The sequence below is a fragment of the Diorhabda sublineata genome, chromosome 5 (genome assembly GCF_026230105.1).
Source record: "Diorhabda sublineata isolate icDioSubl1.1 chromosome 5, icDioSubl1.1, whole genome shotgun sequence".
Taxonomy (NCBI): Eukaryota; Metazoa; Arthropoda; class Insecta; order Coleoptera; family Chrysomelidae; genus Diorhabda; species Diorhabda sublineata.
Genome location: NC_079478.1, coordinates 10,915,006 through 10,928,059, shown reverse-complemented (window position 1 = coordinate 10,928,059; position 13,054 = coordinate 10,915,006). Strand labels below are relative to the sequence as shown.

At 30.3% G+C, this 13,054-nt stretch overlaps 1 protein-coding gene across 1 annotated transcript; it reads right to left on the bottom strand.

Moving 5' to 3' along the window:
- LOC130444504 (juvenile hormone esterase-like) lies at positions 1–8,914 on the bottom strand. The gene is made up of 11 exons (XM_056779649.1): positions 8,801–8,914; positions 6,274–6,411; positions 6,067–6,216; positions 5,642–5,795; positions 3,886–4,071; positions 3,314–3,513; positions 2,865–3,042; positions 2,400–2,566; positions 1,581–1,710; positions 1,365–1,506; positions 1–305 (listed from the first exon to the last, which is right to left on the bottom strand). Exons 1-11 carry the CDS (start codon positions 8,849–8,851, stop codon positions 119–121), a joined length of 1,683 nt encoding a protein of 560 aa, XP_056635627.1. The 5' UTR covers positions 8,852–8,914; the 3' UTR covers positions 1–118.
- Positions 8,915–13,054: the final 4,140 nt, after the last annotated feature.

The following is a 13,054-nucleotide window of genomic DNA, read 5'->3' as shown; positions in this document are numbered from 1 at the left end:
CAAAATTAAACTTCAATTATAATTATTAACATTGTACATATAATCAATATTAAGGTATTATCTAAATAAATACAATACTGGTTATCATAATACAAGTTATCATTTACTCTAAATTTGTTCAAAATGTGTCAAACGGCTTCACAGCCATTGTTTCATAAAAATTCACCAGCTTTGGATAGACATCTCCTTTAGGATTTCTTTTGATACTCATTGTATCATTTATGTCTAAATATTTGAATTCATCGAAGTTAACTGTAGGCCATATGACGTTGTCAAAAAGTTCAGATAGTTGGGGTGTTGGGTTCCTGAAAAAATTACTATAGTTATTACACCCAATTAGGAGTGCAACTTCTCATGTTATTAATAACTGTGACGTAAATGCAGAAATTTGGCAGGATTTGTATTCAATTACCCTAATTTCAACACCATTAGTCCATATACGTCAATTTTTTTCTAAAAATTGTACTCTATTCTAGTAGACAAAAACTGTAGTCGTTTACCATTTTCATCGATTTTAGAAAATTTGCGCGACTGAAAAGATAAAAAGGAAAAAAAGAAAAACTTTTATACTGTACTGTACTAATATGAGTCCGGAAAATGGCACTTTACGGTATCCCTGTACTTTACAGTATTTTTAAATTCTCCCAATCCCGTTTGAAATAATTAGAAATAAAAAATCTTTGTTTACAATGTTACCTTAGTGACTTCTGTTAATTTTTATTTTTTTAAATAAATTTTCAAATATGACATTTCATATTTTAATATAATTTTGCTTTTTATTTAAAACCGGTAGTAATATGAAAGAAAAACATACTACGATATACGTCCGTGAAGTTGTTATTACGGTACTTGATTAGATATTCTTGACTCGGCTCCTTTGTCGCCTCGTCCATAAACATCTATCTCGTACCCTACTAAATCGCTTCCCGGACCTAAATAACTATAAAGGTATTGTATCAAAAGCATACATTTATGTAAGGCCAGCTGGCGTCAAGTGAAAGTCAATTGAAGTTTTTGTCAGAAATTATAATTGGGCGCAGCTAAGCCATGCGACGGTGTTTCATTGAACAAAGGTGTTATTTCAACTTTGATGCAAGTACCTTATGGCGGTACTAAGTACAACTGCAATTACGATCATGCTCTCCTGTGTATTGTGTGAAGACATTTTCCAATTTGACACATTTTTGCAGTTATATCATTATTTTTCCGGAATAGCAATATCACCTTCCCAAATTTTACTACATTTTTGTCTACCACACAATATCAGACCACAATTTTTTAACTACAAATCTAGTTTTTTGATGGTGCTAATGGATCCAGTTTTTTTTTGTATGAAAAATCTTGAAAAATATATTAATACTCACAAATATTTGACAAAATTTGTTATAAGTGTTCGAAATCTAATACTAGCAATTACATCTGCCTCTGAATAATTCTCTAACGTGATTTTTTTGAAGTTTGTCCATAGATAATGATTGTCATCAGAGTGTCCAGTTCTATCAGCACCTTAAATGTACATATAAATAAATCTCCGATTATGATGGTTATGCGATAATTTTGTGTTGAAAGAGAAATCTCACCATCTATATTTGGTCTGATCCCACCAAGCAATCCACTGTAGGAGAATTGATAGAAATAGACTCTGCTGAATTTCGATTGAATCTTTGCGTGTGTGATAATCGGCATATTAAATGATATGTCACTAAAAAGCTACAAATAATACAGTTCAATCAACAATAATTAAGTAAATGTTATAATCATTCTTATACAAATTATGAGTAGCAATTTGAAATATGTAAAAAGTGTCAATTTGAAAAGGTACTACTGTCTTTATATAGGGTTGTGTCCCAAATTTCCGACTTCGAATTGAGGATGACAGCACTTATCAATAAATGTTGAGTAACATGTTTGCAGATGTTTTTACTAAAATCTCATACATTTACTTGGATTCCGCCGTATAAGTTAGTCGTCGTTGTGAATATTTTTCTAAAAAATTAAATATCGAGCTGTCATCAAATATTTGTTTTTGAGAAACAATCCGCTTACGCAAATAAAAGAATAGTTACATTTTGCGTATGGAGACTCTGTACGTCGCCGTATCAGCTTGACTGACGACGAGCGTTCGGGATGGCCCAAAACTGCGACAACCAGCTTGAAGTTGGAGAGGTAGAAGACGCTGTTGTCATATATTCACTGAATAAACATGGATTCTCTTATAGCCGAGATAATAGAGCATGGTTTACTTGAGTCTCGTCAAATGACATTGCGGCTTACTAGACCCTATGCGCTCTCTCGATTGAGTAATAAATGTAGTTGGGCTTCAGCACTTGTATATTACAAAGAAAATCCCATGTTTACGATTTCGTCTTCAATTCTGTTCAAATTATAGAAATACTTACCCTTACCGCGAGTCCTGGATTATCATGTAGTAATCCGTCAGTGTATATACGTCGTAGAGTGTCACCCGCTTCTCTTTTCGCCAAACGGTCTTCAATATGCATATTTTTGTTAATAAGCATTGAAAGATCGTTATCATATTGTTGCAGCTTTGACAGAAAATAAGGGTCTAAAAAAGGAATACATTGTTTAAACAAAAACGAAACTAAACAATGGTAACTTAATATTCTAAGCAAGCAGAATTTGGTCCTTCGAGCAAAAATATTTGCTTTTCGCGAAGTTTTCGGCAGATTCTTTGTAAATGAAACTTGCTAAAAATTTTTATTTTAATTTATGTATATTCTATGAACAAATGTTGTGAATCATAGTAGAATTTGTATATAAAATTTATGTTACATGATTGAATTTTATTAAAAATGGAATAGTTCATATTCTTGACGATGTTTAGAAAAAATTATATATCTCACCATTAGCTTTAGAAATCAATTCTTCAGATGTGATGCCAATCATAAGTGGAACTTTACTCAATTTTCCATTTTCTAGGGCCATAAACTGTTTCTCAGTTATAAATGCTTTCGGATGCGCAGGTTCAACTGTAGGTGTAAACCAAAATCCTTGTAGTATTTGGTCGTTTTCAATAGATTCCTGCAACCAATAGTAGATGTCATTTAATTATTCAATAATAGAAACTCAAATATTGATTTATGACCTAAGAATTATATTAGTATAAATGAACTTCCTAGTAATAAAATAGACAAGAAATTATTTTATTGGACTTCAATCTAAGTTACAGAATTATTACAGATACTAGCAATATTAATATTATATAAGAACAATCCAGAATAGTGTTAATATTTCTGCTCCAATTATTTGTCAGATTCAATGGAAATTCATAATAGGAACAAATTGATTATACCTTAAAACTTGCTGCAACTCTGTTAATATCACTAGCTGGTTTACTTCTTAAAATTTTCAATAGTTCTTGAGAAGTATTGGTATTTTTAAAAGTTTTATCTAAACCACACCCCACTTTATATGCTATTTCATTATGGTCTCTTTGAAATGACCAAGGAGTCAACATTGAGCCACTTTGAGCTATTGCAGCTCTAAATAAACCTGAAAATTGAGCTTGTGTATCAAATTTCTCAGTAAATAAAATAATTGTCAATATATATATATATATATATATATATATATATATATATATATATATATATATATATATATATATATAATTGACATAAAACCATTAAAATTCTTCAATATACTTAACATTAAGATACTTCTACACCAATTAATAAATGCAACACTGGAATAGATTTACTTTTATGTTTAGAATATGAAGAATGTCTTGTCATTTAATTCCAAGCGTAGGATTCAAATAATATTTCTCTAAGTTTACAAAAAAAAAAACAAAACGTGACTTTTAAGAACAGATGCATTTAGAAAAAATGAGAATAATAATTATTTATTAACAAAAGAACTTACTGGCTGATTCTTTATTCAAGAGATGAAAAGTAACAGATGCTGCACCTGCACTTTGTCCAAATAGAGTAACTTCTTGAGGATTGCCTCCAAAATGTTTAATGTTATTTTTCACCCATTTTAAAGCCAGCTGCTGATCTTTTAATCCAAAATTACCAGGTATTATCTCATCTCCAGTAGTCAGGAAGCCTAAAAATGAAAGTTCAATGCAGATATAACTAAAATTGAAATGTGAAACAATCCATTTTTGGAATTTGAACAATATCCTATAAATTCTTAGATCCGTATATTTATTTCCATCTATAGTGATTTCTTCATTTCCGAAATTAGATGAAAGAGAAATTAATTAATGGAAAGATCACCAAATAAGGATATGAAGCTAATATTTCAGTAGAAAATGAGGTCTCTTCTAAAAATTGGAAATATTATTTTGAATCATCTTAGATTATTTAACACACAAAAATACAAGGATTTATTGATATTTAGTTAGCCTAGATCAGTTCCATGTATAAACAAAATATTGCGTTACCATCCCCAAATGTTTGAATGTTCACCAAAAGCGTGCAAGGGTAGAAGCATCGCGTTCGATCTGTGCTCGATTTGAAAACGATGTAGACTTCTTGAACCGAATTGTTACTATGGATGAGACTTGGGTACATTTCTACGGTCCAGAAACAAATCAATAATCGATGGAGTGGCGACACTCTGGTTCTCCAAGACCTAAGAAGTTTCGTGTCCAAAAATATGCTGGAAAAGTTCTTGCTTCAGTTTTTTGGGATTGCCATGGAGTAATCATGTTTGATTTTTTGGATAAGGGTAGAACAATAACTGGTGATTACTATTCGACTCTACTAACGACTCTACAAGAAAAAATTAAAGAGAAAAGATGCGGAAAGCTATCCAAAGGAGATTTGTTTTTGCAGGACAACGCCCCTGTACACTAATCTCATGTTGCCATACAAAAAATTCGTGATTTAGGGTTTGAATTACTAGAACACCCCCCTTATTCACCGGATTTGGCTCCGTCCGACTATCATCTCTTTCTTCAACTGAAAAAAAGTTTTAAAGGTCGTATATTTTCTTCTAACGAGTAGGTAATAAAAGCTGTGGAGGTCTCGTTTGCAGAACAAGAAGAAACATTGTTTTTAAAAGGTCCAGAGACGTTGCAGGTTCGCTGTATTAAATGTATCTAATTAAGAGGAAAATATGTTGAGTAATAAAATATTTTGACATTGAAATTTTGTTTGGTTCTATAGTAGGCTAAGAATTTTTCAATATATTCTCGTATATAACTGTTTATATTTAAAAATAATGCATAATTGAAATTATAAAAAATATGATTGCTAAATTCTGCACATACTTTATTGTAGAACATTATGGATAAAATGATAAAGAGCTACCTATGATAACACTATCTCAAAGTTTCGAGTCCGGCGTTTTACAATAATACATGAATTTTCAAGTATTCATTCATGATTTGTAATATTTTTTTGTTCATTATCGAGTTTTCTGCTTTTTTTATTGAAAGTTTTATGGATCGCAGACTTTATAATAAACCCATACATATCCTTTCACAAGTTTGAACAGTATGTTGCTTTGTGGTTTGTCACTGGCACAAGTAAAATGTGTCATGTTTTTTTAAAATTAAAAATAGAATATAAGATAAATTCTAGTTCTCTTGTTTTTCTTCATCATTAACATTTCCATAATCTTAATATTTCTTTGTAGTTACCCACCATACTTACATATTCGTACTTACCAAACGGCCCCAAACGGTAATTGGGAGTAACAATAATAATATTATGTTCCATGAAATAATGAGGTCCAAAAAAATCAAAGTTTCCCGAACCTGATACAAATCCACCTCCGTGGATATAAATTAGCACAGGTAGTGAAGAGTTGTTTGAAGGATTCTGAAAAACAAGATGACAATTGAAGTACATGTTTATATACATAAAAAATATTATTCATGCCTAAGGTCTAATTGTGCTTGAGTTTGAAAGTAAGTAAATTAATTTGTTTTTTAATTCACAATTTCTTAAAAAAAGTAAACTGAAAAATTGAATTTCGAGCATTGTATAATTGAATTGAAACAGTTTATAAAAAAGCTTCAAAATCATCACTATCCCCCAAATATCATATACACAATTAAAGTATTGGTTATAAAAGTTATAAGAATCCTACTTTTGGGGTATATACGTTCAAATATAAACAATCTTCAGTTTCCATTTCTTCTAGAAGCTCTAAACCCAACATATTATTTTGTTGATAGCAAATTTTATTACTTTTGGTAGCATCTAGGATACCTTTCCATTTTTCGGCAGGTTCTGGATCCTAAAATCGAGGAAATTTAATTCAATAGCTATGAAGATAATGATAAATAGATATTACCGCAAAACGTAGATTTCCTATTGGAGGTTTTGCATAAGGTATTTGCTGAAAGGCGTAAAAGGTTGTTCCATGTAAGCCGTACTCTTTTGTTCCCATTATTAGACCACTTGGAGTTTGTAGCAGAATTTTTTCACCATACTAGAATATAGGAACATAAATCCTTTAGCAATTATTAGTAATTATAATCACTTGTTACAACTGCAGTTTAACAAAAATTACTTCAAAGAAGTTGGTCATGCTATTTTTCCTGCGTAATCCTAATACGTTTTATCCAGGTATCGAATGGGGCCATTTGTGTTTGAAATTTGCATTTTTTACGATAAATTCAAATACGTCAATAGATTTTTACTTTATATATATATATATATATATATATATATATATATATATATATATATATATATATATATAAACTTTCCGACATTAGAATGACTTGTAGATAAAATATTCATTGATATTAATTATGGTTTAAAATTACATATCATTTAAAATTGAGATCACTTTTGGTATAAGTATTAAAATATATTTATTAAATCAGGGTCTTGCGGTTGCCTTTTAAGTTGATTTGCTGCTAGTTCATTAAATGTTTGTCTAGTCTATGGTTATATATTTCTGTATAGTTGGTTGATTGTTCATCCATCGTTTCAATGTGCAAATCTTTGATCATTTGACAACTGAGGCTCGTAGAAACTGGCAGATTAATTTGGTTCAATTATTCTTGCATTAAAATCATTTCCCTATTCTCAAATTGTCAGATTACAGTGAATGATAATTTTCAACACGAATTGATTTTTCACTATGATTGATTCACTATGATTTTTTTACAAATAGGTTGGAGTGGAGTATCTCCCTTATAATAAACTGCCGTATAACGTTTTAATCTAAATAAGTCAAAAGTCAAAAAAAAAACAATTTTATATTTTTCAATGATTTGGTTATATTTTATGAGATAGACAATGAAGAAATATTGTTCAACAAAATTTATCGTTAACATCAAGCAACATTTGTTGAAGTTTGGAAACAGGAAGAAATCGAAGGGAGCCAAAATAAGTGGATATCTCAGATTAAGCAATAAATTGTGACGCAGTTTTTGGCAACAAAGCGTATAGTTGGATGAATTAACATACGCAAAATGATAGGTTAAAACTCTTTTCTTTAACAAAGTTATGCATTTAATTAGCATTATATTGAACATTGTGGCTGGAGAATACGGTTTTTTGGTGTCTTGGAACCGCATACCTCGAATGAAGTCTATTGCTACTATTTTGAAATATTCACGGAAACATGCACATGATTAAATATATACAAACATTCGTTTGCATTTTTAATACGTCTGATCAGTACTAAGCTATTGCGGAACCCACCTTTCAGATAGCTTTTTATCGTGTAATCTTTTATTCAAAATATTACAAATCCATTCGGTTGAAATATTTACTTATTTATAGTAAATGACGGTTCCAGAAATACATGTTCATAATCTCACTTTTGAAAGCCAGGAATTTTTCAAAAAATGAGGAAGAATAAATACATGTAATTGTATCTAATTCTCATATAGTTAACTTAAGTATTTTGAAACTAATTTTCTATTAGAGGACACCTAAAATCAAGACTATTTATCAAAAGAAGCATACAAAAAGGTTTAAGAAGTAAAAAATCAGGCCTATCCACCGTAGTTTTTTTTATAAATACCGAAATAGATTGAAACCTCAATTTTTTATCTCTGTTTTGAAACTAATTATCTATCAAATAACAACTAAAATCAAGACGATTTATCAAGAAAAACATATAAAAAGTTCTAAGAAAGAAAAGTTTAACAAAATTATAATTATAAATATGAAATATTTCTTGAGTTCTAAATTTGAAATTTCTACCGACAATTGAATGTGATATTCGGAAACTGATACAAATTTCGTTCTGGGCTAGTATCCGGAATCACCTGGTATATCTGTTCCATGATCATAATTTACTAAAAGCCCTATAGATGCCCCAATAGTGGAAGATTGACTGAAGTCGGCATTTTAAAATTATGTCAGATCAAATATCACAATACATTTGAGAATTTGGTAATGATTTAATTCTATCTGCCTTAATATATTTTAATATTTTATTTACAACCATATATGCAATGCTGTCATTACTAACGTCGTTGAAAGCTAGAAAGTGTCTTATTACACACCCCTACTTCCCGCCCTCATTTCACGAGATAATAGCTAACCTCGACGCTTCGCGTCTTGGTTATCTATATCTAATCTCTCGACAGTAATGAAATTCATCCCACCTCGGTGTGTAACATTCTATATTTTAGTATGGTAACAGATTTATTTTTTCCAAACATGGCTGTAGTCGAATACATACACAATTTATCTTAATTTACACTTATAAATTGTTCAATTAGCACTCCCTCGAATTTTTTTGTTATAACTACCCAACAGTTTTCTTACTGTGACTACTGAAACTCGGAATATTTCTAATTATTGTTATTTTCAATTGGAAAATTTCTATATAATTGAATATAAAAATCACTCACCACACATAATAAAATACTTAAAAAAACACCAAAATTAATTATAAAATACATTTTTTTGAATTAAATGTTTCACAAGAAAATGATTCAACTATCCAAGTATATGAAACTAATAGTGTCAATTTGCTATTATTTTTCATATTTATACAAAAACGTAATATTTATCTCACAATTTTTAAATTAAGCAATGCTGAAGTATGCCGTAAATTGAAATTTAAAAATATAAAATCATAATTTTCAACTTTTATCAATGAAATATTACAAAATTTGTTAACATCATAAACGAAAGAGATTTCATCGATTCACGAAATTGTAGATATTCAAATCAACAAAACTTCTAGCAAATTATAATTATTTCGAAAATGTGTTGATATGCGACATTTTAGAATATCTCTTCGATAATTTATTGAGGTACTGAAACTTTTTTAAATAGATCATCAGTTATAGGAGATATTTTTAGATCGATAAGAAATTTGAGCTAGAGCATCAAAATAGACTTTAGTAAATGGATTGAATAACTTTCCAGGATACCATTAATATTAATATGATTTTATTTAATTAAAAATATCGGTAATTATCTAAAAATCATCTCCCACCACCTATCATTTTGTCACTTTTTCCAAACCTACGATGTTTTGTGCTATAGTCCCGGCAGTCTAAAATAGTCGCGTGTTTAACTGGAAAAGTTGGCTGCATTCAATCTAGCGCAAAGCCTAATACACTAGATAGATGCCTAGTAAATAGCTTTTTTTCGCGAACTATCCAGTTTTTCAGGATGATTTGAACCGGATCAGAATATACTATAATAGAGTGCATGTGATTTTGTATAGTATGGGAGTTATTTTCAACTTAACTAATAACATTAGATTCTGTCGATATTCAAACAAAGAAAAAATATATTTAATAACGTACAGTAGCCAATAACCAAATATTATTATGGAAAAAACTATAGTAAGTAGAGGAAAAAGCTAAAGCAAAATATATGTGCTAAAAAGGGTTAGATTTGTGATTGTAAACACAAAAATGCATTTTTTTTATTACAAAATTCGTATCAACCGTATACTGGTTATTAGCGATTCAGTAAAAATCTTTTATCTACAGATATTTGTTAAATTAAGTTCTTATCGAGATCTGTTTAAGGTTATTTTTAAGGTAAGTAATATTTAGGTCCTAAGATTTCACACGTATTGTTCCGAGGGTAGATTTGATGAGGATCTTTCTGAGTTAAAAGATGGACATTCTGCGATTATGTGTTTTATAGTAAATTCGCAATTGCAGCTACATTTTGGTTCAGGTTTCGCATCAAATAAGTAGCTAAGGGTCAGTCGCGTATGGCCTAGACGAAGACGCGTTAGAAGAACTTTTTTTCTGCGATTTTTTTGTAGTTTTTACCATGGTTTTACTGAGTCTTTCACTTCACGAAGTTTATGTGTGGACGTTGCTTTCCAATTCATTGAGCAATTTACGCTTTAGAATTGATTTAAGATCGGCAGTAGTTGAGAAGTTCACGCACTCCGCACTATCTCTATTTACAGCTTCCTTAGCGGCCAGATCTGCCTCTTCGTTTTCTTTTATTCCAGTATTTGAGGAGATCCAACAAAATGCTACTTTTTTGTTGTTGTCTTGTATATATTTCAGTTGCTGCTTGATTTTCATTGCTAAGGGATTTGTGGTGTGAATTTTTTGAAGAGTTTGGATTGAGCAAGGAGTTCGTTTGATGAAGCGGCGATGTGTGTAGTGCGATGTACTGCATATAATTCAGGAGGGACAATGGATGGGGTTGGAGATACTCTTAGCACATATTTGGAGGTTGGTGTACCGTATTGAGAGTTCGATGCGTCTATGTAAATATGTAGAAAGTGTTTGTACTCATTGAGTATGTTATTAAAGTGTCCTTCGATTAGCGTATGGGAATTTGGTACTTTCTATTGTCCATGGTGGAGTCTGAGAAGATTCGATAGGAACAAAAATTCATTGTTTGTTTTTCCTACCTACTTTTTGGTGGCAATAAAACTTGTATAAAAATAAGGGTCGGCGATATATATGAGGTATTTAATAATTTTAAAATGTGTATCTAGGATCAACCAATATTATGACTCAATAAGCTTTTATCCTTGGTTAAATATACGAAGGCATAATAAAAATATATTGAATAATAGGGGAATATGGTCAAAAATTATTAATTGTACTTTATTCTGTGATGTATTTGAATGATCTTTCCACTGATTTGTTGAAAGCGCGACAAAAATAATGTCATATTATAAAAACTATCATTTGTGGATCAAGGTCTTTCTCTGTACTTGTATTTATATTTTTACTCTTATTGAATAGTTACTTGTGACTTACACATTCACGTTAGTTTTACAACAAATTTCTATACCAATCGGCTATTTTATAAAAATATAAACAAAAGAAATTACCCATCTAATCACATTTATCATTTAAGTGATAAGGACGTAGACCATAATCAGGTTAAACCGATCCTAGTTTTCTAAATTCCTTATATAATAGGCTTAAGTTCTTGTATCTATGATATACTCAAATATGTAATTGAAAACATTTTTGAGTGAATTATTCTTTCAGCATCGATGACTGTTTAATCATCTTTAATACTAGCAATTTTCAAAATGGAACAATGGACATTATTATTTCAGAAATTTAAGGAGTAGCCCTCGTATTTATTATAAAACAGATCTCAGTTTCTGTATCATTCTCATCACTGTATTTTAGTGCGTTTTATTTATTCCATAATAGATAATTATTCTATATTTAGTTTCAAAACAAATACAAAAAAAGTCTTACGTAATTACTTGCAAACCGAATCTATCTTACAAAACATCAAACGTCTATGAATACGTAGATATTTGCTTTAATGCAAAGATAATATATACAGTGCGTTTCGTATAATTTTTGTCGACCCGACAACGCTGCATAATTTAGTTAAGACTTCGGTGTGTCAACCTTCGAGAAGTGAAGATTTTAATTTTTATTATTTTAACCCGTGAGAAAGGTATTTCTCACAAAACAATAACACTTCTTTGAATACATCTTTAAATTGTTAACAAATACGTAAAAGTTATTTACAAAATTTAAACACTTTTTCTAATGTTAAATAATACATCTACTTTTTAACAAATTTTTTTATGTTTTTTACCAATTATTAATGGAGATTCGTTTATGAAAACAAAATTTAAATACCTGTAATTAAAGTTCACAGAAATTATCGGTGAAGCAAACAAAAAGGGCACGCAGTTTGAATACAAAAACATGTAACCTCTTATAAATCGACTCAACATATTAGTTAATGTTTTGGTCTGAAGCGAGTCAATGCTAGACACGTACCAGAAGACCTGAATCTTTTGCAAAAACAACGTCGAGAAGGGCTCTCGAAAGGGGTGTCTAAAAATGTAAATGAAGATCTTTTATCCATCAATTGCATCATTACTGGAAAGTATTTCGCAGCTAACATACTTAAAATAAAATTGTAGAAAAACAAACCTTCCTGAGCGAGTAGTGTAAAAAACAGTTATCTGACAAATCATAATAAGAATGTAGCGTGCTGAACTTCATTAATAAATGATGAAGGAGCTATCATTTCCAAAAGAACAATTAGGAAGAGATTTACCGTAGAGAACTCGACGTTTAAAAAAATCAAGCTTTATCGAATCAAAAACAACATTTACAAGTTTGCTTTTCCAACAAAATCGTTTCAGATTATGGGAGACAAACGTTTCCATCCAAATTCCCTTTAAAAGAATTTTAAAATCCAGTTAGTGCCATGGTGTGGTGTTATGTGGGCTAAAGGTATCACTGTGGTACCGTTTTACAAAGAAGTACTAGAAAATCGGCCACAACTCGATGAATGTGGTTCCCCTGGCTGGGGAACTCTTCTAATGTGAGCCTCATATAGAACCTTGAGAGCTTATATAACGAGGTATGAAACAACAGTTAATTGAAAATATCACCAGAAAATACACTCCTAACATGCAAAAGACTGCTCTGATATGTAGGAGCTATGATTGTAGCAAATTACGGCTGTACTTAATATTAACAACAATTCTATCTGATTTGTGTTTATATGTGTTTGATTTTAATACACAAATAAATCGCTTCTCTTGCGTAAAATCTCTCTCATCTCTCATCAATAAAAATTACCCACATACTCTCATCGATGAAAAATTCTTACAATTATTTTTTCAGTTAAACTTATAAATTATATATTTTTTAAATAGTACAAATTCAAACATAGTTGCGAAA